The following is a 22,679-nucleotide window of genomic DNA, read 5'->3' as shown; positions in this document are numbered from 1 at the left end:
CTTTGAGACCCTTTCATTAATTAAAAAAGGTGTTTTCAATTTGAAGAATGTCTAAATATTAAGGGAGAATTGTTACAGGTCTGATTTGGCATTATTTATGCTTTCATATAAACTGTGCTGTGTCATGTGAAAGTTAAAGTGAATTGTCCTTTTCACTTTTAACACTGATTAAATGTAACTGATTGTCTGCATATATGTTATAGAGACCTTGGAGGGTACAAAAATACAAATACTGACTACAGTTGCTGAAGCCGTGTTTGCCCCTGCTGCCTCTCAATCCTTTCCCCACTGGTCCTTCAAAATGATAGACCGATTCACTGTCTATGATTTCATCATAAAGCAGTTGTGAGAATCTGAGGAAAGGTCACAAAGAACCTAGAAACCTGTATTCACTGTCAACAGCTAATCTAAATTAATCGACCTGTCAAATAATAGAAATGTCCCCTTATTCTGGTTTAGTTAGCCTTAAAAAACATCTGCTTCTTAAGTGCCCCTCCCCATTTCCAAAAAAGCACTATAAATGTTTAAAAAACCTATAGAGGGAGCAAAAGTTGGATGGTATTTTTACTTTTCCTCTAGCTTCCACCCACAAAAACTGGATGAGAGTGACATTATCCTTTTGGTAGGATCTAGGGATTGTAGAGTACTCCAAACCTCGCTAAAAAGATGCTCCTAGCACTGTGCTGCAGTGTCTTCTCGAGAGACTTGGAGTACTCTACATTCCCACACACCTCATCAGAGGGTTATGATGAAATGAGTAATCTAAAAAGTCTAAATTCCCTTGTTTGATCTTCATTGGTCTTGCACTACACTGTGAAACTGGGATTAGGAGCCCTGGGTCTGTATCTTAACCACTTGCTGACTGGGGTGTTAAGCCCCCTTCCCGTCCAGGCCATTTTTCAGTATTCAGCGCTGCAGTACTTTGACTGACATTTATTCCGTCATGCAACGCTGTACTGAAATTAATTTTATACCATTTTTTTGGGGACAGATAGAGCTTTCTTTTGGTGGTATTTAATCACCACTGGGGTTTTATTTTTTCTATATAATGAAAAAAGTTCAGAAAATGTTGGAAAAAAAACAGTTTTCCCTAAATTATGTTATGAAACATTATTTTTTAGTAAAACATAAAAGATGGGGTCACGTCAGGTAAATAGACACCAAACATGACTAGCTTTAAAATGGTGTGCACCCGCGAAATTGCAAAAAACTACAATGCCTAAAATTGGCCATAGGCAGCGCTTTAAAAGCTTTTAACGCTTATCAGTTAAGTGCTATCAGTGATTAATGACCCTAAAATTATTGCTCACACGCCCACGTTCGCAGCGATATGTAACATGTGTGTCGTTATCGTTGGTTTCGCACGTAGGCGCACCCAACGCATATTTACGTTTATATGTGCGTACATGCGGGGGACTTTTTTGTGGTGTTTTTTATTTTTAATATGAGACTTTAATATTTTTTTAAACTTTTTATTTGTTTTCACACTTCATTGCTATGACATAGGGGGATAACAAACCCCCTATGTGATAGCCAAAATACAATGACAAGTCCTCTATATGGAGACATCAGGGGTCTCTAAGACCCCTAATGTCACCTTGGCACCCCCCAAGAAGCTGATAAAGCAGTGATCTGCTTCACCAGCTATAGCAGCCAGAGAAATTACAGCTAAAGGCGGAAATTATGTAATACACATCGCTTCCGCCTTTATACAGAGAGGAGAGATCAGTGGTGGGGAAATGCTGATTTCTCCTCCGTTCCCACTGCTAGTAGCCGATGTGCCTGACCCGGGCCTGCAGGGGGACGGCGGAGCCTGAGATGACCGGCAGCGCCCTGGGGTGGGGGCCCACACTTTTTACTTTCATACCGTCCGAACGCTTGTATGTAACAGCTGGTACCAGCTGTTTACATTCCCAGCTGGATTCGCCCACGCAGAAAAAAAATGACGTACAGACACGTCCACCCGCTGGGAAGAGACCGCTGTCCGTCTGTGTTTCACAATGGTTGGACGGCAAGTGGTTAAAAATAAATAAAGTCAGTGACCATAATTCTACCCTCACAGGTTCCCTTTAAGTCTCAGTAGACCAGTGTCACTGACTGCTTTAGCTATTCAGTTTAAGGGGAAGTTTTTATTTTGTGTCAGATCCCTTATTTCAAATTAACTGTTGGCACTGAATAAGGGTTTTCAGGTTGTTAATTGTCTTCTGTTAACAGATTATCATGTTTTCTTTCTAGTAGAATGATTCCATACTTTTAAATATTTTTTTTATTTCAACACATTTGTAATACCTTACCTGTTGATTTCTAGACATCTTCACAGATAAGTTAAATATATGAGTATAAATCTATGCAATGCACATTGTTGTATTTTCTCAAATGAAAAATACATCTTGATGATATTTAATCCCCACTCCGGGAAAAAAAATCAAAATGAGCTGTACAATGTTGATGACGTACCTTTCTCAGCTGTGGTTCTTTGCAAACACATCTTCGAAATACATCGTGCAATATACTCTTTGAAACTCACAATTTCCTTCCTCCAACATCCTTATTTCCTGCCCAGGGGATCAGATAATTTTGCCTGTTTGTTCTCTTAGGTGGACCAATCCCCTCACTGCCCCCATTCTAATCCTAAACACACCAGTGTGAAGAGAGTGTGGGCAGTGTTATTGTAATGTTTTTTTTTATCTGCAGCCTGCTATGTCTCCCCTGAAACAAAATTATACAAGCAGTTCCTGTAGTGTAAAGGTTCATGATCCGTCTCATGTCTGTAATGGCAATAAGATCAAAACTGGACAACGTGATTTTTTTAGTTTGTTTGAGAATAAAAAATAAATTGTTGGTTTAGTGAATTTTTTTTGTGTGTGTATATGTGTGTATATATATATATATATACAATATATATATTTATCTAATTAATATATTACACAAGCAAAACTTTATATGGCAACAATAAACATTTACATTTATTTTTTTTAAATAAAGCTAAATGTTACTTAACCTTCCTGGCGGTAATCCCGAGTGTGGCTCAGGGTTCATTTTCAATACCAAAAGCGGTAAACCCGAGCCACGCTCGGGATTACACTGTAGCGTCACTGACCTTGTCCCTACGAGCCCCGCTCTGTCCTCTGGCTGATGCCGGCATCCGTTTTCCGGGGTCCTTCCCTGCGAGCGCCAGCGTCGCAGGAGGGCAGAACAGGCGGGAAATTCAAAAGTTAAAAATAGAAAAGAAAAAATACTGACATAATCAGACAGCCATGTAGGTTAATATGAGCTTTTGGGTAAGGCTCAATGTTTAAAACCTTATTGGACCACTTTGAATTCCTAACCTTCTGTTTAGTAGTAAGGAGCACAAGCTATTATGCCACAGGATCTATTGTTGGTGTCTTGGTAATTCAGATTTCTATAACATTTTAAGTTAGTAGCGTAGCACCAGAAAAAAAAAAAACCTTGCAGTGGGATCTCCCCACACTGCTAGGGTTAAATGTTCGGGTCTCCGCCCATGACTCCACTTCAAACTCTTTCTCCAACTCTGTCTGCAAAGAGGTGACTTAGGACAGGAATCATGGGACATGTAATCCAGAAAAAGGTCAGATGTTGCACAGCTGCACAGACCCTTCTCCTGACAGTCATATACCTGAGAAACTGCTGGTTACATGATCTTATTACAGGTAGTAATGTATAGCTTTTCTCATGTATGTAGCTGGTGTTTTAAATTGTATTACAGCATGTTTTTTGTATAGGCAGAGGTACTAAAAGAATACTAAGAGAATATAACCGTAATCTCAGTGTTGGACTTGAAACAACCTAGGGCTATTCTGGTGCTTATAGGAGAAATGGACACTAAGCACATAGAAAACTGGAGGCCAGCCCCCTCTTACCTCACACCTACTCAGTTTTGCTTAATAGCCTTAGGAGGATACATGTGTCTTTCTTTCTGTTATATTTTTCACTTGAATTGGAAGATTGTTTTCTACTACCAACAGCCAGTGGAAGATGTATGCTGGATAATGGACGTTCTGGAAGACTCTCCAGTTAGCCATCAAGTTTAGGTTTAGCAGAGTTCACTGTCAATCAGCCAGCTGGGCGGATCTCAACAGCATTGTCGGGATCCGTCCCGGCTGCAGCGCTCTCCGTATATAGCCGGCAGGAGCATATGTCCTCCCGGGACCCTAAAGAGAACTATAGGATAAAAAGGTTACCCCATAGTTCTCATTTAACAAATCCAGTCATGGTTTGTCTTTGAGGCTAAAGTGTATACTCGCTACAAATGTAGCAGAATGTGTCACGACTGTTTCGACACTAGTGAGATATTTCTGATGTAACCAACCATACTACAACAGTAAGTTTTTAACTGGATTAGGCCTAGTTGTTACATTGCAAGCTGCCCTTCCAGCAGCATACACTAAGACTAAGCATTCCCAGGCATGCCCGTCTTCTCCACAAACGTTGTGCAACCAGCCTGAACTTGTAAGAGCTACTCAAAGCATCATGAGACGCAGTTGAAAATTAGTCAATTTAAATTGTGAAAAGAAAATTCAAAAATAAAAGATTTTTAAAAAATGGTAGGTGATAGGTTAAATTACACTTTATTTTTGTGAATAGCAGCCCAAAATCTATAAGATGCACACAGAAGTGTTCAAGAAGCAAAATCTTTGTTGTCCAGTGTTTTAAATTAAATATAAACCATTTTTAACAATTTCCTTGTCAGTGTGTAAAATACCTTTAAATCTTTGTTCCTGCCGGGAATGTGTGAATCAGCCATTTTCACACACACTGGCCACGAAACTACACTTTCCATGAGCACTGGCATTAGAGTAATAAGCAAAGTTTACCGTGTCAATTTAGGTTACATCACCATGTAGCCCAGTCATGGACTTTACACACAGGGCTAACAATCCTGCTTACAATTTCGAATACAGAAGTGTCAACATTGTCAACTCATGGAGGAAAGCTAGAAATAGCCTGTAACACTGTCAGGCTCACTAAGTATCTTGTACTACTAATAATGGTCTGACAGAGAAATAACAGGGAACAATGTGCATGGGTGGACAAGTTCTGTTATATAGAGAGGTTTAATGTTTAACAACCCATACACTTTATGATCTGTAGATTGCATTTATCTTTGAAATGATTCCAGAATCTATTTCCTGATACAGATATTGTTTTTAATGCAATGTTATGTATTTCATTACATACGTTTGGCATTGTAGGACAATTTCTACTGGAAGAAGGGCGTGTCCTGGAAGCTGCAGAAATGGCAAAGAAGGCTGCAGAATTGGAGAGTTCTGAATTTGATGTAGTATTCAATGCAGCTCACATGCTCAGGTGAGTTCAGTCTTTGTATTTCTCTTTTTTAGTTTGTGTTTCCAACTGTGTTATTTTCCCTCCACTTTATATACTTTATATACAGTGCATTCAGAAAGTATTAAGACCCCCTTCACTTTTTCAATTTTGTTATGTTGCAGCCTTATACTACAGTTGTTTATATTCTTTTTTTCTCATGAATCTACACTCAGTACCCCATAATGACAAAGTGAAAACAGAATTGTAGAAATGTCTCTGAATTTATTAAAAAGAAAAAAAAACTGTAATATCACATGTACACAAGTATTCAGACTCTGTTGAAGCACCTTTGGTAGCAATTGCAAACTTGAGTCTTTTTGAGTATGACGCGACAAGCTTTGCACACCTGGATTAGAGGATTTTCTGCCATTCTTTGCAAATCCTCTTAAGCTTAGCTTGGATGGGGACCGTTGGTGGACAGTCATTTCCAGGTCTCTCCAGGGTTCAAGTCGGGGCTCGGGCTGTGCCACTCTAGGACATTCACAGAGTTGTCCCACGGCCACTCCTGTGTTGTCTAGGCTGTGTGCTTAGGATCATTATGTTGGAAGGTGAACCTTCAGCCCAGTCTGATGTTTTGAGCGCTGTGGAACAGGTTTTCATTGAGGATTTCTCCGTACTTTGCTCCTTTCAGCTTTACCTCAACCTTGACCAGTCTCATAGTCCCCGCTGCAGAAAAAAAAACACTCCCACAGCATGATGCTGCCACCACCATGTTTCACTGTTGTGATGGTATTGGGCAGGTGATGAGAGGTGCCTGGTTTCCTCCAGACATAGCATTTAGAATTGAAGATCTGAATACTTATGCCATTGTGATATTTCAGTTTTCCCTTTTTCATACATTTGCCAACATTTCTTAAACTTTGTTTTCACTTTGTCATTATGGGGAACTGACAATCTAAAAACCTTGATAAAAAAAATAAAGGCTTGAGACCAGTATTGAGTTCCATGCCTTTACATACCAATTAACAAGAAGATGAACATCATTTCCTGCATCCATCAGAAGTATTGACTTAAATATAACAATGTGCACTCATACTTCAGGATAACGAAAGCTAATTTGCAATGGTTGGTGTATATGTCGGTGTATATATTGTCAACATGTAAGATGTGTATGCAGATACCGAAGAGACCACTTGTATATGACTAAACCAAACAAATGTCTGCTTGTTTTGCACTATTATGAGCTACACACCCTGTAGAAACCCTAAAGACAATCTCAGTTCGACTTGTATATAAGCTGACCACTCTTTTTCCAGATATAAGTGCTATATGTTTCTCTGTTACATGTTCTATAGCTATTCTCATTATCTAATCTCCCATTCAGATGTGCAAACCTTCTTAATTGCTTATAGAGATAATATTTCTGTTCTTAGATCATTCCATAAATGTCTCTGTAATTTTATATTGGCATTATGAAGCAGAACTGCTTCTATATATTATATATTTTCATACACAATACAAAAAGTACACCTTCGCAATGCTTATGTTTACCTTACCTTCCCATACAACTAGGGTTTTATTCATTTAGCCAACATGGAACTTTGAAGAGACCCGCTTGATTTGTGAAAGTAGGCTTTCTAAGACAGCTGGCAGACACCCAGAGGTGCACATAACCTGCAGCAGCTTTCATTAGTTCTTCCTTCACCCGGACCCTAGTTCATTTTAACAGACAACCACTTGATACCTGTCAGAAGCTTTTTGTTTTCTTATGGTAACAGAGTCTCTTTAATCTAACATTATGTCTTCTGTTTGCTGATATCTCTATATAAAGGATCAACTTGTTAGGGTCATCACTTCGGTTGAGCTTTCTTTACTCTTTGTTACCTTTCACCCTTGTAAGGCTATATAATCGTTATCCTTGCATTATGCATACTGTGATTTACACAAATGCTTAAAATAGTTATTTTTCTAATTAAAAGATTTGACTGCAGAAATACACCTACCCTTGAAAAGCCATGATGTAATAAAAATTTCATTAAGCCTCTCATTAGAGGAAGTGAAATGTTTAGCTCTGTGCCTTTTGCAATGTCACATGAAGTTGGTATCACATGAGAGGGATTGTAAGACAAGTTTTTCAGCTGAAGGAAAATTATTTTGCCATTTAAAGTGACTTTGACTATTTTAAAACTCATGTCCAAAGGCAACCTTGCAAAGAAAAATGTTAATAGTTACCCCTCCCTCACTGCCAGACTCTATTGTCTTAAGGAGCTACACTAGCTAAAACATCTTCAGCATCTTGCACAAACTGGTTAACCATTGTGCTTTGCAGTTCCTTCCCGTGGCCCCTAGATTAGTACTGGCCTGTAGCAATGTAGGTGCTTGACAAAATGACTACAGTGTACAAAGGAGCACCAGGCATCCAACATCTACAAAAATGATGGATGCTGAATATTTTTTTCCCCAACATAGCTCATGGAGACAGCTAAGCTCAGTGGAGCGTGAGGGTTACGTTTTATCTCTTTTCTTTGTACATATGCCTTGGATATTTTTAGTATTATAAACACATCTGTGCTTAAAGTGTATTTCCACTTTTGCAGTCAAATTTGAGAAAACCCCTTTATATGTTTATTGTGTGTTCACTATATACACAGAAACACCTTTTTTGAGCACCTTCACAGTGATCTGTCCTAATAGAAAGGTTAGGACTGAAATTTGAGGAATGTGTTTCTCTCATCATTAACTTTAATAACATACAGTGAAGCAGCCAGGGTTTTAATCTTTTAGCTCTTTGTTAGGACAGGCAGTGTTTAAATCTCCTTTACAAATTATAATGAACAAACCCCTCTTAACATTACAGAGGAGAAGCAAGTAGACATTTTAACCCTTAAAAAGGACAAGAAAACCTAACCCAAGTAAAAAACAATTTAAACTTCAAGAATCCTTTTTGTTTATTTTTACTTTTTTAAGCTAATGCGATGTGAATGGGAACATGTAACAAATATAAAATAGGTGTTATCCCAACTGGGCTGCGAAAGTGGAAATACACCTTAACTTCTGAATTTGCTGCTTAGAAGGTTTGATCTAACTGTTGTCAACAAAAACCAATTGAAGACATTGTCAGGCATTGGAAAAGGGAATGAGCCTTTTACTGCAGTTAGATAACAGGAAAAAATGGTTGGAGGAAAAAGTTTTCATGGGTTAAGGTGCAAGGTCATCTTTTCATTGACAGGCAGATCTGTCATCTCACACTGGCATAAATGGATTTGTCCTATTTGTCCTTGCATAACCATCCTAACACTAATGTGTTAAAAGCCTGAAAGTGTTGCTGAGATAGTGAATGTTGTCCTTGTGTGGACGCTTTTAAGTGCCCTAAATCTAAAAGATATAAAAACTGCTGCATGCAAAATCATTTTGCTAAGTGTTAGAATGCACACTGTGTTGTCATGGAGAGCCATTTAATGAAATGGTACTAATGTGGCACTAGTAACCTGTTATATGAGCCAAGGACTCATAGACGTTAAGCTTAAGGGTAACGTTAAATGTAGTTTATTGTTTTTTTTAATTCTAGTGAAAGTTTTGCCCAAAAGCTTTACATGCCATGGTTTGCACAAAATGCCAACTCACATGGTATTTTTATTTATTGTTTGTCTTCAAGAAGCATTTTTGGTTCTGCCACTAAGATACTAAAATGAACCCTTGTGCCACTTTGGCTTTGCCTCCCATTTTGCAACTATGGTGGCTGAGCCAATTTTATTCTTTCTATGCTTTTCTGCGTAACATGATAGTTGTGCTAATGTTTGTCAAAAACATGCTTTTCCAAAAAAAAATACACTCATATCATTATTAGTGGAAACAAGTAAAAATCTCCAAAATACAGGCTAGACTGCAGGTTGTCATGGATGGCCAAAAAATTCTTGGTTGGGACGGTAAAAAGATGCTTTCTAAATTTTTTAGTTTTATTCATTGTAAGCAACTAATGCCACTCCCATCTATTGTATTTTGGGTGCTGGATGTAAGAATACAATAGACAGCAGGGGAGATTCCTCCATCCATGCTGTTTTCGTGAATGGGGGCATCAGGTGGGTTGTTTATTATCATTCAGACAGTAGGGCTGAATGAGAGAAAACACTGAGTGTATGGCCAGCTTTTGTCTCCCTGGACATAATGACATTATGCCTCCTTTCCCAATGAGCTGGAGTGAGCCCTGGGTGCTGGCCTCAGTTATGCAGCCCAGCCTAACAGTAGTATAGGAGGAACTATTGTACTCCAGTGAATAAAGTATTTAGGATCTTTTATTAAAGTATCTGTCACTTTGCCTATTCAAGGCAAACCTGATATTCGTCTTCTGTGTACTCCAATGCTAATTTGTTACTCCACCGGAGCCTAAAACTGTTTTTTTTCGAAGGAAAAGTGTGACTCGCTCCCAGCTTGCAGTGCTTGAGCTCGAGCAGCCAATTTCCATGCTTTGTACACATGGAGTTTTGGCCGATTCAGCAGAAATCGGCTGAAATTCGATCCGTGGGTGCCCTTATCTCCTTGTATGAAGTCAATCATTAGATTGACTTATGTCAAAGGGACATGTTCGAAAATCATTGGCTGAACAGTACTTTCAGGCACTGCTTGGGTATTCTGACCATGGAGCCGGCTGTCAGGCACACAGTGGGAGATTCGTTCATCGACACTGTTAGCGTGGATGGAGAAATCTGTCATAGTTTTATACAAAAAATGATCGTGTGTACTGAGCTTTAGATTCGCTAACCGAATTATTTTACATGGGGCATAGATCATATTGCTTCGAATATTTCTACATTCCCACCATGGAAGTTTTTTTGTGTGCAGTTCATCCAAGGCCATAAAGATGTGCCGTGGAACTGGCGTCAGTGTTATAGCATGCTTTGTTTATGTTTCAGTGTCAGAGTAGGTGCATTTCAGAAATTGTAGGTTAGAAGATCCAGTACTTTAAGCCCTCATTCACACCTGAGTGACAGTGTTTTGTTTTTGACCATTTTTTACGCACATTTTCCATACATAGTTGTGCGTGTTTTTTGCAAGCATATGTGGCACATTGATATGTAAATGTACAAACGTGCTCTGTACAGGCGCAATAACGCAGCAAATTCTAAGGGGCCAAGAAGTGCAGAATCTGCCCAAAAGAAGCTCATGTCCTTTCTTCGAGCGACGGGCATTTTGCTACAAGCGACAAAACACTCAGATGTGAACATGGCCATACAAATGAATGGGGTTTTTTGGGGATTTTTTTTAGCAGAAAAAGCGCTATAAAACGCTTAATGTGAATGAGGGCCTATACATAACGAGCTTTAGCTACTCAGGCATAGAACACACTATATAGGGGCTACAAACAAGGGAAACAATTAAAATCTCTTTAAAAGTTCACATGTTCAATTTTCATATATTTTAATAATCTATTCTAGTACAAAGCATTAGAATAGTCTATATACCTGTTAATGTGGAATTTACAGATAGGCTGATCATTTATTAGAACAGATATAGTGCATGTTATCTACACTGCCCACATAACCAAGTTTCCATAGAAGTAAAACTATTTTTAAATGTTAGGTATCTGTAACAGATTTATCTTGTATAATCCTTCCAATTACATATCGCTTCCTGCTTACTGTCCAATAAAACAGACATTTCTTGGTTTATGATTAGATCAATCTGCATAGGTCAATGGGATCCTGAATCCCTTTCTCTAAGATAAAGCCTTAAAGAAGAGCAAGATTTTGACAAATGGCAGACCTTGTACTCAATGTTAAAACAATGCATCATTCCTTGCCCGTCAAATATGTTTGCAGAATGGTTGAGTCATTATTTTTTGTTAGAAATGTATGGAAATGTGTCATCCATTGTCTGATTTAATGCTCTAAAAGCTTCAGTCACGCTGGAGAATTGTTTGTGTATCATATGTATTTTCTGCAAAGTTTGCAAGTATTTCTGATTTCCAAAGACCTGCACTGACACTGATTACTTTACTTGGGGAATGTCTGTCCCTGGAATTGTATATGGGTTTTAAGCACTGACCCACTTAGACTAAAAAACATTTTTCTAAACATTAGAATTTTAGAATTTTTTTCAGTGAAGGTGTTTTTAAAGGGTCAGCCAACTCAGGAAAAATATGTCAGTTGCAACTGAAGTGTGGCAGGTAGAGTGGCCTGTTAGCTTATTATATCTCTTGAGGATTGCAGAGGCGAGTCATCTTTGACAAAGTTCCTGACTTCGAGATTTAAATGTTTCTGGACACCTAGGTGACACCCAAAGAAATCCATCAATTCATCGTTGAGCACTCAGTATTCACAAAGACAATATATCAGACTGCAGCATTATTTGGAGATGTAAAAACAATGTAAATAGAAAAATTAAAAAAGGAGGGGCCTAGTCCCCATCAATGCAATATTCAAATAAATTGAACAATATAATTTCCTATATCATAAAATAATATAATCAACAATATAGAAAAGTAGCAATTTATTTATTAAACAAAATGAAGAAATTCCACAAATCACATAGATATCAAAACTAACCATATACCCCCTTTAAAAACCATAAAAATCCCATAGAAAATGGACAAGAAAGAAAAGGGTTGTGCAACATATCAAAATGACATAGGTAGATATGGATATATTTTAGTATTTCGTAGATGAATGGCAATGCCAGTGGGCAATGGTATCAGGTATATAAAAATAAATTGCAGCAAATGTGAGTATATCCCAATCCTCACAGGTAGTCTATCATGGGGGAGCTCCAAAGGTGTCCATATGAAATTGTATAACGCTCTTTATGTGTCAACAAAGTAAGGATGACTGTATGGAACATGGACCTCACATCTGTACCATGCTGTATTGGATGTAAAGCAGTATGTCCTGGGGGATGGATCCACCACGTCCCCTGTTGTACCTCTCTGTACAGCTACCAATGGTATATAGCTGAGAGTATCCAAAACATTTTAGAAGCCATGGGCAGGCACAACCCACCAGACACATACTACAAGTAAAATATCGCTTTTGGGTTGACTGACCATTTACCAAGCCTATCCCAATTGGATAAATGGTGTTCTGTAGCCCCATAAAAATATATACTGCTTTATGAATGGAATTGCACCATCTTAGAAGCTGATAACCCTCAAAAATGTTTGATAATGTTGGTAGCTATGAATCTGGGCCAGGTATAAATTATCTACAAGATCTAGTACGTAACTGTAAAACCTACTATGGCTGCATTTAAAAAAATAGAATATGTAAAACCCATTATTCCATTTTGTGTATTGCTTGGCAGATCAGATTTCCATAAGCAGACTGCAAATGAGACACAGCTTACCCTAATAGCTGTGGAATTAATATTCCCACTTTTATTTTGACATGGATTCTGTAACAATTTTCCCTTAGAGGGGGAATCTAATGTACAAGCTGCCTTAAACATGAGTTAAAAAATAAAGGAAAAAGCTGGACTTCATATTTCATCTTGCTATTTTGTTATCTGGGCAACATGAAAATAATGCATTAACCATCTCTGAGAGAATTATTTCCGTTGCTGGAATATTTAACCTTTTTCTTCTAACGTTCCATGACAAAAGACAGTTATTTAAGTTTGCTGTAAATTGCATTAGGTTATAAAAGAGTAAGTGAGAGAATGGATCTTGAATAGAGAACTATAGAAAGAATCGCACTAAATTATGTTAAGGTGTTGGCAAGGGAAGTAGATTTAATTTTTTTTCATTTGTTATTTATGAGGAGATTAAAATAAATTGAGGTGGGCACCATATGTGTCTCTTGCCTATAAGAAGTAATGGTGTTAATAAAACTATAGAAGTCATTTACAATGCCTGTTACCAATTTATCTTATGTAGACCACACCGCTCTGAGGTTTTTTTTTTCCTTTTTTAGAAAGCTTGTGCATGATTTTCTTATTATATCACAAAAAGTTAAAAAAAAAGGCACTGTTTTGTTTTTCTTTGTCATCTGATGATGAGTTATCTACAAACCTGTCTGTTTGAAAAATTACTTTACTGGTTGGATTCTGCTTTGCCCAAAAAATTGGGGTAAAAAAGTTGCATTGGGGTTGGGTGAAAGTAAGACGCTTATCTTCCTTCAAAACCAAGAGCTGCATAATGCCGTTGTTTTTATACTGCAAATAATAATATTTTTTTAGTTTAGGATATGTTATGTATATTGTTTTCTCATTATACTAAGCATTCCTTTTTTTGGGCTTTAAAATTTAACTATTCATAAAATGTCATGACTTGTATTTCCTTTTAAGTTGAAGCAATAAGGAATACAAATTAGCTTTGGAATGGTTTTCTTTTATTATAACAAATCATTGGTAACTTTAGGATCACAAATAGAAGACCTGAGTATTATTTTTCAGCATTTGTTGGAATACAGCTTGGATGAAATGAGCTGTGGAGCATTCCCTGTGGAGCTTTTATCTGTTGCTTTGTATACACAGAACTATATTTAATACTGCTGTAAGACACTTCTGAAGACTTTTCCTAGTAAGTGGCTATGTACATGTGGCCCACAGCATTTTTTGGGGGGGCGGGGGGGGGGGCGTTATCTGGATCGACGCAGTGAATGTCTATACTTCTAGTTTTCTAGCCTTTTGTTACTTTGATGACAAGTGTCTTATCCCAGAATGATCTATTCTCTGCTCTTCATTTTTCTAGAAAACTAATAAATAAACCAAGTAAGTAACAAGTAGGGCACATACCACACAACCACTGGCAACAACCCACTGGCAACAGGATCACTAGGGAGTGCAACAAAACCCTCACTCATATGTTTCTACAACATCACTCTCTCGCTGACCAGAACAGCAAGGTGTTGCATCCTACAGAATCTCCCTTACCAGTGAAAGAGTGACAGCATGTTCTATCTAGCAAGGGAGTGACAGTAGAAACAGATGCACATTTTGATTTACCAGTGATCCTGTCACTGGTTTGCTAGTTTAACATGGGCTTTAATGTGCTAGCCACACAGTAGCTAATTATTGAGCATATTGAGTGGAGATTGGTCAATATTTGTTTAATAACAGGCCATGTGTTAAACAGAATAATAGCAGACTAATTCTGATGTCAAACGCGTGGGACAGAAAATACAGTTGTACCAACATTTTATAAATCTGTCAGTTTTAGCTGTACACTGTAGTCTATGTTGAGCTCTTATTATGCATTAATAAATTATCTTTGCCTTTTTAATTGTAGGCAAGCTAGTCTGAATGAAGCAGCGGAATCCTACTACAAAGTGGCAGCAGAACTGAGGCCCAATGTAAGTGTGTTGGATATTATTATTTAAAAAGTATAATGTTCATGTATAAACCTATACTTAACAGAATTCATTCTTCAACCTGTAACTGCACTAGCTGGTCACATAGAGAGGAATTTAAGTCTAGAACAGCTGTGCATGACAACCAATCAGCTCCCAGCTTAAATTTTTAAAGCCTAACTGAACAAACTGAAGCCTGATTGGTTACTATACACTGCTGCTCCAGATTCTGTCTGCTCTTGCTTTAGTAAATCCCCACTAGACTTTAACTGACAGATATATGAACATGTCTGCTTAGAATTTGAAAAATGCAGCTTTCCTAAACAGTCTGGCCCCAGAAATGAACTGTCTGAGGCTTACTTTGCAGCATGCCGGCTCCTACACATCACACTCGCCTTGCAGGCGCTGTGGGGCGTAAGGGATGTGACTCGAATACAACGTATTCTGTGATTGGAGGAGGCGAGACAATGTTGCATACTCGTCTCCAACTCTCCCCTTCCAATCAAAGAATGGCTTGTATTCTTTGGAAAAGGCATTCTGTGAATGGAAAAGTAGCGAACAGAGTTGGGGATGCAACTGGAGCATTTCACTGCACGAGTCGCATCCCTCACACCCCACGGTGCCTTGAAGCCGAGTGTGATGTGTAGGAGCTGCAAAGTTAACTGTTTATACATTGCAGCAGCCCTCCACACATAACATACAGCTCTTTGTTCATAGTTTCACAGCCAGGGTGGTGTGTAAATTATCATTTGAGAAGGAGCATGCTCATAGGAGTAGAATGCAAAATGACAGAGAGATAAGCTTATCATTAGTTTGCATCTCCTAAACTCTCCAGTTACAGGCTAAGGATGGCTTCATGACAGCCTGGGCTCATAGGAAGTGGGTTAAATGATGCACACCATCATTTAAAGGAGAACTATGAGGTGAGTGCTTTTCACTCACCTCATAGTTCTAGCCGACCTGTGACAATGAGACTGTCACAGGTCGGCTCAGTAGATCGGGAGGTGAGCGAACACATACCGGCGTTCGCTCACCTCTCGATCCTGTCACGGCTCTCTGCCGTGACAGGGTAGGGGCTGGATTCCCCCCTCCCCGCTCCGATCCGCCAGCGCTGACTGGCAGCACGGACAGGGGAGGGGGCGGGTACAGCTCGCTCTGCCTCTAGATAGGCAGAGCCAGCTGTCAGTCACGCAGCTGGGCGGATCCCGGCACAATTGTCGGGATCCGCTTCAGCTGCGGCGTCTCAGTATACCGTGAGCAGCTGCTCGCGGTATACTGCGGCGTCTCAGTATACCGCGAGCTATAGCTCGCAGTATACTGAGCCTAGGGTGACGGGAGGACGCTAGTTTGTGTCCTCCTGTTACCCTAAGGAGAACTATGGGGGAAAGACTTAACCCCATAGTTCTCCTTTAATTTAGAAGGTTAAGGACATCTACTGGAGTTCTGCTTTAAACTTTGCAGTTCAGTTTTGATTTGGTTCCTTTTATTAATCTTGTACCTGGGTGACTGAGGCCTCCTCACACACAGTCAGTCAGGTGGCTGACACCATGCTTTCTTACAGCACAGCAAGATTATTGAAAGAGCAGCTTGACAGGAACAATTCACAATGCTGGATAGATATACTGTAATTTAGCTGCACAGAATGTTATACTTTCAAAGCCTTTACTCAAATGACTCCACCCTAAATTAAAATAAGGAATTATAAACAACACTGTTCTACTCTTCTTCTCTAATCACTTTGTTTGAAATACTTTGATTTTAGGCCATTTCTCCTGATTAACTCTTTTTGTACAAATCTCACCCCCTCTACTAAAAGTAAATTTTTCTTGGACAAACTTTCTGCTTTTAGCTTCTTGTAAATCTGCTCTAAGCAAAAATGATGTTGGGTTTATATTACTTTTGGGGTTTTTCTGTAACTTCCTGTGTGGTAATTGAGACTGCAAGTGAGTAAAGTGTATTCAATAGGCTGAACAAGAAGTTAAAAAAGTTAAAAAGAAAATGTAGAGGGAGGAACGTTGGGAATCTATTTAAGGCTTTTATTGATGTCAATGTCTTTGTTGAAGAGATCTAATTTCCTGTTTGGTCACCAGATGAAAAACATTTCCCCAACAAGGATTAAAGATAACTTTTCCTCACTTTAACCAATAAATACATGTTTTAGCTGGAGTTGAACTTTAAATTATTGGAGTTGAACTTTAAATTATTCACTCGGGTTGCAGAAGGAGAAACACAAATTAAGTGGAGGAATGTCCTGAAATTGCTAGACAGATGCTCAACTGAGAGTCAGAGTAGCTGTTGCATGAGAAGTAGCATGAAGGTAGCATGTTTGCTGTTAAAAAAAAACAGTAAAATAAATCAGTAAGTGTTTTGAAAGGGGAAAGGTGCTCCTTAAGAATAACTTTAAATGACACATACTTTATCTTCCAGTACTGTACATATTTGAATAGGTTTACTGTATATTTACTTGTATGAGATTGTTTTGGGGGATTTTTTTTACACAAAATGTCTTTGTCGTCTTATACCTGGCTTTATTTTTATATTTGCTTTCAAATGCAACTATTCATAAAATGTCTTTCTGTCTTTTACTTATTGTTAATTTAAAGCATTAAGGAATATAAATTAGCTTTGAAATAGGTTTCTTGTATTATAACAAATCATTGGTAAGGTTAGGATCACAAAAAACAGACCTGAGTATCATTTTTCAGCATTTGTTGGAATACAGCTTGGATGAAATGAGCTGTGGAGCATTCCCTATGGAGCTTTTATCTGTTGCTTTGTATACACAGAACTCTATTTAATACTCCTAAAGGACACTTCTGATGACCTTTGCTAGGAAGTGTCTGAGTATATGTGGATCACAGCGTTTTCAGCTCTGGGATAATTTACTTACCATGATAAAGTGGTGTTATCAGACAGATCTTACTATTGACGATCAAATATTGTGTGTGTCCCCCCATTTAAGAGGTTCCCCAGTAGAAACCATGGAGCAGAGAGTGATGGGAGATCCTGAATTTTCATGTCACCAGAGCAGGTGGTAAGGGGACATTTTCTAATTGGATCTCTTGTTCTAGTAACATCTAAAGGGATTTCCCCTTACATTATGTTATGTCTCTGGAACAGGAAGTGAAGGGATACCTCACTGGAGGCAAAAAAAACGCAGAAAGGAAACCTTCTAACCCTTTCCTACTCCAAAACTAAACTTTAAAATGTGTTCTGATACATTGCCTTATCTGGTACAGGTTTCGAAGAAGCCTCTCATATAAAATAGACAAACTATCTTAACTGAAACGTCTTAAAGCACCACACCCTGCAACCACACGTGTGGTGGACCTGTTAAAGCATGTCACTTTTTTGAGTGAAATGCTTTTTGTACATTAAATGTTATGTATTTAACAGCCCCTTAAATAGTTTAAATAGAATATTCTCCATTCTTCTTTTTCTACTTGTGGCATAGCAGCAAAACTCTTACTGAATTATTGGCTTTTGGGGACCTACACTGGGACTCTGTTTGCATAATACTTGTCTTTTGCCCTTTCTCTGTACATATTGAAGCATCACAATCATGCTGACAGTCTTGATTTCTTTTTTGTGAGATGTTTTATGTAGTAGTGTTAAATCTCTTTATGATTATGTAGATATTCTGTATATTTATTTCATTTTAAGAAGTTACCGCAAATAATGTTGTTTTTCACGTTTTACAACTTCTGAACCCCTTTTTTTATGAGGTTTATATTAAAGAAAGCAATTCCTTTAACTTTAAGGCAAAGTATGTTTTATTGTTTATGCATTTTGCATTATAATCTACCATCTGTTTGTCTTTTTATAGCATTCTAATATAGTTTGAGGTGTGACATATGTCTGTACCTCCTGATGAAAAACTGTAAATGGATAATCTTTGATTGAAATCACTTTTAAGTATCTCTCACATCTGGGATTCTTTGAAGTCTAGCCTCAAGCATATTAAAAGAAAGCTTAGAAAATCCACCAGACTCGGGCCTCCATCTTGAGCCAGTTGGTACTCACATGTCTACATCTAAAGTAAATAGTGCTACCTGCAAGGCCCGTCTGACCTAGTCTTAACACTGCTTACATGTTATAGCATATGATTTCCATCCACATCACATTGTTCTTTAAATATTTTCCATGATGTAATGTCAAAAGGTTGTATTCCTATATGGCAATAGAAAATGTTAACATCATAGTGGATTTAATCCATATTTTGAGTCCTATTGCCCGAGAATAGAACTAAACACTGTCCTGGGAAAGCTAAGGATCCCAAAACTCATTTGATAAAAGAGCCTAATCACAACTGTAGATAATGCATTCATAAAGATTTATGATAATCTACATGACCAGGACTCTACAGTTTAGGCTCACTAAAGTAAACCTTGCATTAAAATGCAAGGTCTGGTAATCCTTCAGCCCCTCATGTAAACATGCTTAGTAAAGGCAATAAAAAAATAAGGTACTAAGAAAATGTAGAAAAAAATATATTCTCTCTATATCTTGTTGCTACCTGTAAGCATGGGTAACATCACTGGGCTTCATTGTGGTATCAGTGAGGATCCTAAATCCTATGAGAAGACCCTCCTGCCCTGTGAAGAAGCACATTCTTGCAGGTTTTATTGTCCGCAGCTTTTTCAGAATCGTGCTAAGGTGAGCACTCTGGAAGCTGGGTATAAGGTAGAAAATGTTTTAACATTTTATTACAATGTTTTAGTGTTTTATTACTTTGAGTTTTGAAATTGGGATAGGGAAGGGGGAAGCAAGATAAGTGGTCCTTGCATTTAGTCTTATTGCGTAGCCTCCTTTATATTTATTATCAAATATATAATATGTGCGCTTACCTGATTGGATATAAATTGCATTGGTCTAATATATGTGGCCACCTTTAGAGATCACATATTAGTAAATTAATGTTGTGGGGCTAATATTTTACAAGATAATCTCATTCATCTTGTTTCAGCCCATTTTTTTATCATTTTGTTTACAATATAGACCACAGCAGCACATATAAAGGTGGCAGTACTTGTTTTATAGCACAGGTTGAGCAGGAGATATCAGCAGGGAAATACTAGTTTTAACTGCATGAAGGCATTGCACCTGTGAGTTTATTACGTCATCAATTTTGTTGAGGAACACAAGTTTTGCAATGGTATAAAACAAAAACCCCTGTACACTAAAAAATAAACTTTGAGTTAATGTCTTCTTAATAGAGATTGTGTTGTGGTGTTAATGGCCTAAGGGAAACAGCTGCTTGGTTCTTTTCTAAGTGATTAGCAGTATAGAAGAAAAGCAGCCAAGGCTGTATACCCATTTAACTTAAGCCCGGGTTAGCACATGCTTATGTGATAATTAAGGGGTTTCATACTGTTCAAAGTTTGCAAAGCATAAAAAGGCACTTAATCCTTTATAAGTGACCTGCATTCTGAATTGATAATAATAGCTATTGCACTAATGTATATATGTAGGGCAATTATTGTAACCTTTTGTTGCCATATAAAGTATAAACATTTTGTTTATCAACACAATTCCATCAATTAATATCAAAGCCTGCTTATTTTACCCATAGATTGGTAAAATCTATAATTTTTACATCATTATGAATGTTTATTTTTCTTCTGTGTCTGCCACTATATTATTTCAGTGTCCGAAAGTAGGCTGATTACAGTTCTGTTTTTCTGACCTTTAAGGTCACTATCAGGGTAATAAAGATCTCTCCTTAGATAATAGATTATTAGATATAGATAACACTGCCCAAACATCATCCCTGAGTGAGTAATGGATCTAGGCATACATAGGAATGGTGTCATTCAGTGAGAAAAGCTTTAAAAGATCTTTGTTGATGTTTGACAAACATGTATTTTTTGGGGGTTGGCAAACAGACGTGTTTTGTTTAGTGCATATTGTATGACAAAGACTTGTGCTGTACATATAACACTTTATTTCCTCTGTAATTTGGTGCTGGAATGGGCAGATATTTTCATTGTTATTGTTTGTGTCCAATTTTCCCTTTTAAGATCATCTTTTTAAGTCCATGTGCTTTGGTTGTTCCAGCCACACGCACTGTATAGTTGTCAAATAATTGTGCTCAAATTGATTTTGCCAGACAAAATATCCTTCCATGTGTTATAACAAATCTATGTGTCTTTGTTGCTTTGTTCCCTCCACTAGCGAAATAGATGAGATGGAAGTAGTTATCTCCATTTGCTTAGTTGTCAGAAATCTGAGCAGTTGTAACAGAGCAAATGACGAAAAATACATAAGCAAAAGTTTCCTCCTGTCAAAATGATCAGTAGATCCATATCCAGCTGAAGTTAAAAGAAAATCTAGAGGTGCTGTAAACCTTTACAGTAAAAGTTGAGATTTGCATATTACATCAGCTGTCTGTAGCGTTGGATCTATTGATCATTTTCTGCTTAGGCATGTTTCGTCATTCGCTCAGTTAGAGCTGCTGCGATATGTGACAGAGAAAATCGAGATAACTACTTCCATCTCGTCTATTTCCCTAGTGGAGGGAACAAAGCAAAAAAGGATGAATAAATGTCACCAGCACACCACCAGTATTGCTGTCCAAATAGTTAGTTTATTGGAACATCATGTCACCAAAACTAGCACTTTCGGGGCCACGCAGGGTCCCCTTCATCAGGCTCAGCAATTATATATATTAGCATTTTTTTCAGACTAGTCACTAGAGTGCTAGAACACTTTGTACAAAATTGATAGTCTGCCTCCCTTCTTAACAACTTGTTACAGCTCTAGGTAAGTTGCTAAGTGCTAGCACTGTTACATGGGAGCAAGAATAGTGAGTCATGTGCTTCCCCATACTCAGGAGTACAGCATATTATATTCACTACTAGCAGGCAAACTGGGAAGCAAGGGAAGCAATTTAAAGGTATGCTAGAGATGGGGAGATTAAGTTACTTTGCCCTGCATAAGCAAAGCAGTTTTATTTTCAGTTGATCTCTATAATATATTTGAAAAATTAAAAAAACAAAAAACAGTGCATTACCTTGAACAGTCCCTCGAAATTCACTTCTCATCAAAAGCTGATAGAAATATGTAGAATAAGTGACACTTATGCCCTTTGCAACCAACCAGATTTAGTATTTTATCCCTTGGAGAAAATAAACAAGAAAACTGGTTGCTCTGGTTTATAAATGCACATTTGCTCCATTTTTCTTGGCTCCTGCTTTAATAAAGCAGCAGTCTAACCAGGTCAGCAAGCAAAAGAGGGAGCCTGTAGTGGCAAGAACAAATTTGAAACATGTTCATAGAGATTACTTCTGGTACAAAGGTTATAGTGTTTCTTTAAATTAAAATACATATCAGTTCCCATTAACTTCCCTGTTTGCAATTTGTGTGTGAAACAAAATGTAATAATACGACAGCTTTTGTACATAAAACCCCACATTTATTTACAATTCTTTAGCAATTAGCCTATATTCTGCTTGGAAAAAGGAACTAATTTTCACGAGGTGGAAATATAATTCATTTGACAAAACCATTCCTAAGGGAGTCACTAGTTTAATTGAAAACCTCTCAAGTATAGGACAACTTCCTCTTTTGCAATCACTACACCAGGATTCAATGTGATCAATTTACAGACATTTAGACAGATTGCCTTTATGTAAACAGAAATTAGGGCTCACAATCACTGTATAGGTCTGACCACTAAAGAGGTAAACGTCAATGGAAATTAGCAGTAATTGCAAAATTCCACTCCAGCTACATTTCAGAAAGAATGGTCTGGGAAAAAAAGTATGAGAAGCACATAAAAAGATTGTATCACAAATCATCAGCCTGGGATTTTCTACATTTGTCAAACAGGAGAACTAACTATTTGTTTTCCATTTTCAAAGTGATTGCGGATATCCTACTTTCACACAATTTTGTTATTTATGTAACATGTAATCTGATAGCTGTGCCCCACTTTATTAAGCAACTCTCTGAATACATGCCACTCCTTTTTAAAAGTCAAGTATGAAAGGGTTCACTATTTGTATTAAAAAGCTTCTTTTTTTAAAAAAATCTGTAGCTACAGAACAATATTGTTGCTTTTCTCTTTATTACAGATCACATAGAAAGATATAATAATAACATATATATTTATAT

General features: G+C 37.7%; 1 protein-coding gene across 2 annotated transcripts in view; it reads left to right on the top strand.

Moving 5' to 3' along the window:
- Window positions 1-22,679, top strand: part of TMTC2 (transmembrane and tetratricopeptide repeat containing 2) — a 257,764-nt gene that overhangs the window by 231,461 nt on the left and 3,624 nt on the right. For both annotated transcript variants that reach the window (XM_018552935.1, XM_018552936.1), the window contains 2 exons: window positions 5,214-5,328; window positions 14,504-14,567. In XM_018552935.1, the coding sequence (XP_018408437.1) occupies window positions 5,214-5,328; window positions 14,504-14,567 (179 nt within the window). The remainder of the gene's footprint in view (window positions 1-5,213; window positions 5,329-14,503; window positions 14,568-22,679) is intronic.

Source organism: Nanorana parkeri, unplaced genomic scaffold, assembly GCF_000935625.1.
Source record: "Nanorana parkeri isolate BGI_ZX_2015 unplaced genomic scaffold, ASM93562v1 scaffold101, whole genome shotgun sequence".
Taxonomy (NCBI): Eukaryota; Metazoa; Chordata; class Amphibia; order Anura; family Dicroglossidae; genus Nanorana; species Nanorana parkeri.
The sequence above is the reverse complement of the archived record's forward strand: the minus strand, read 5'-3'. Positions and strand labels throughout refer to the sequence as shown.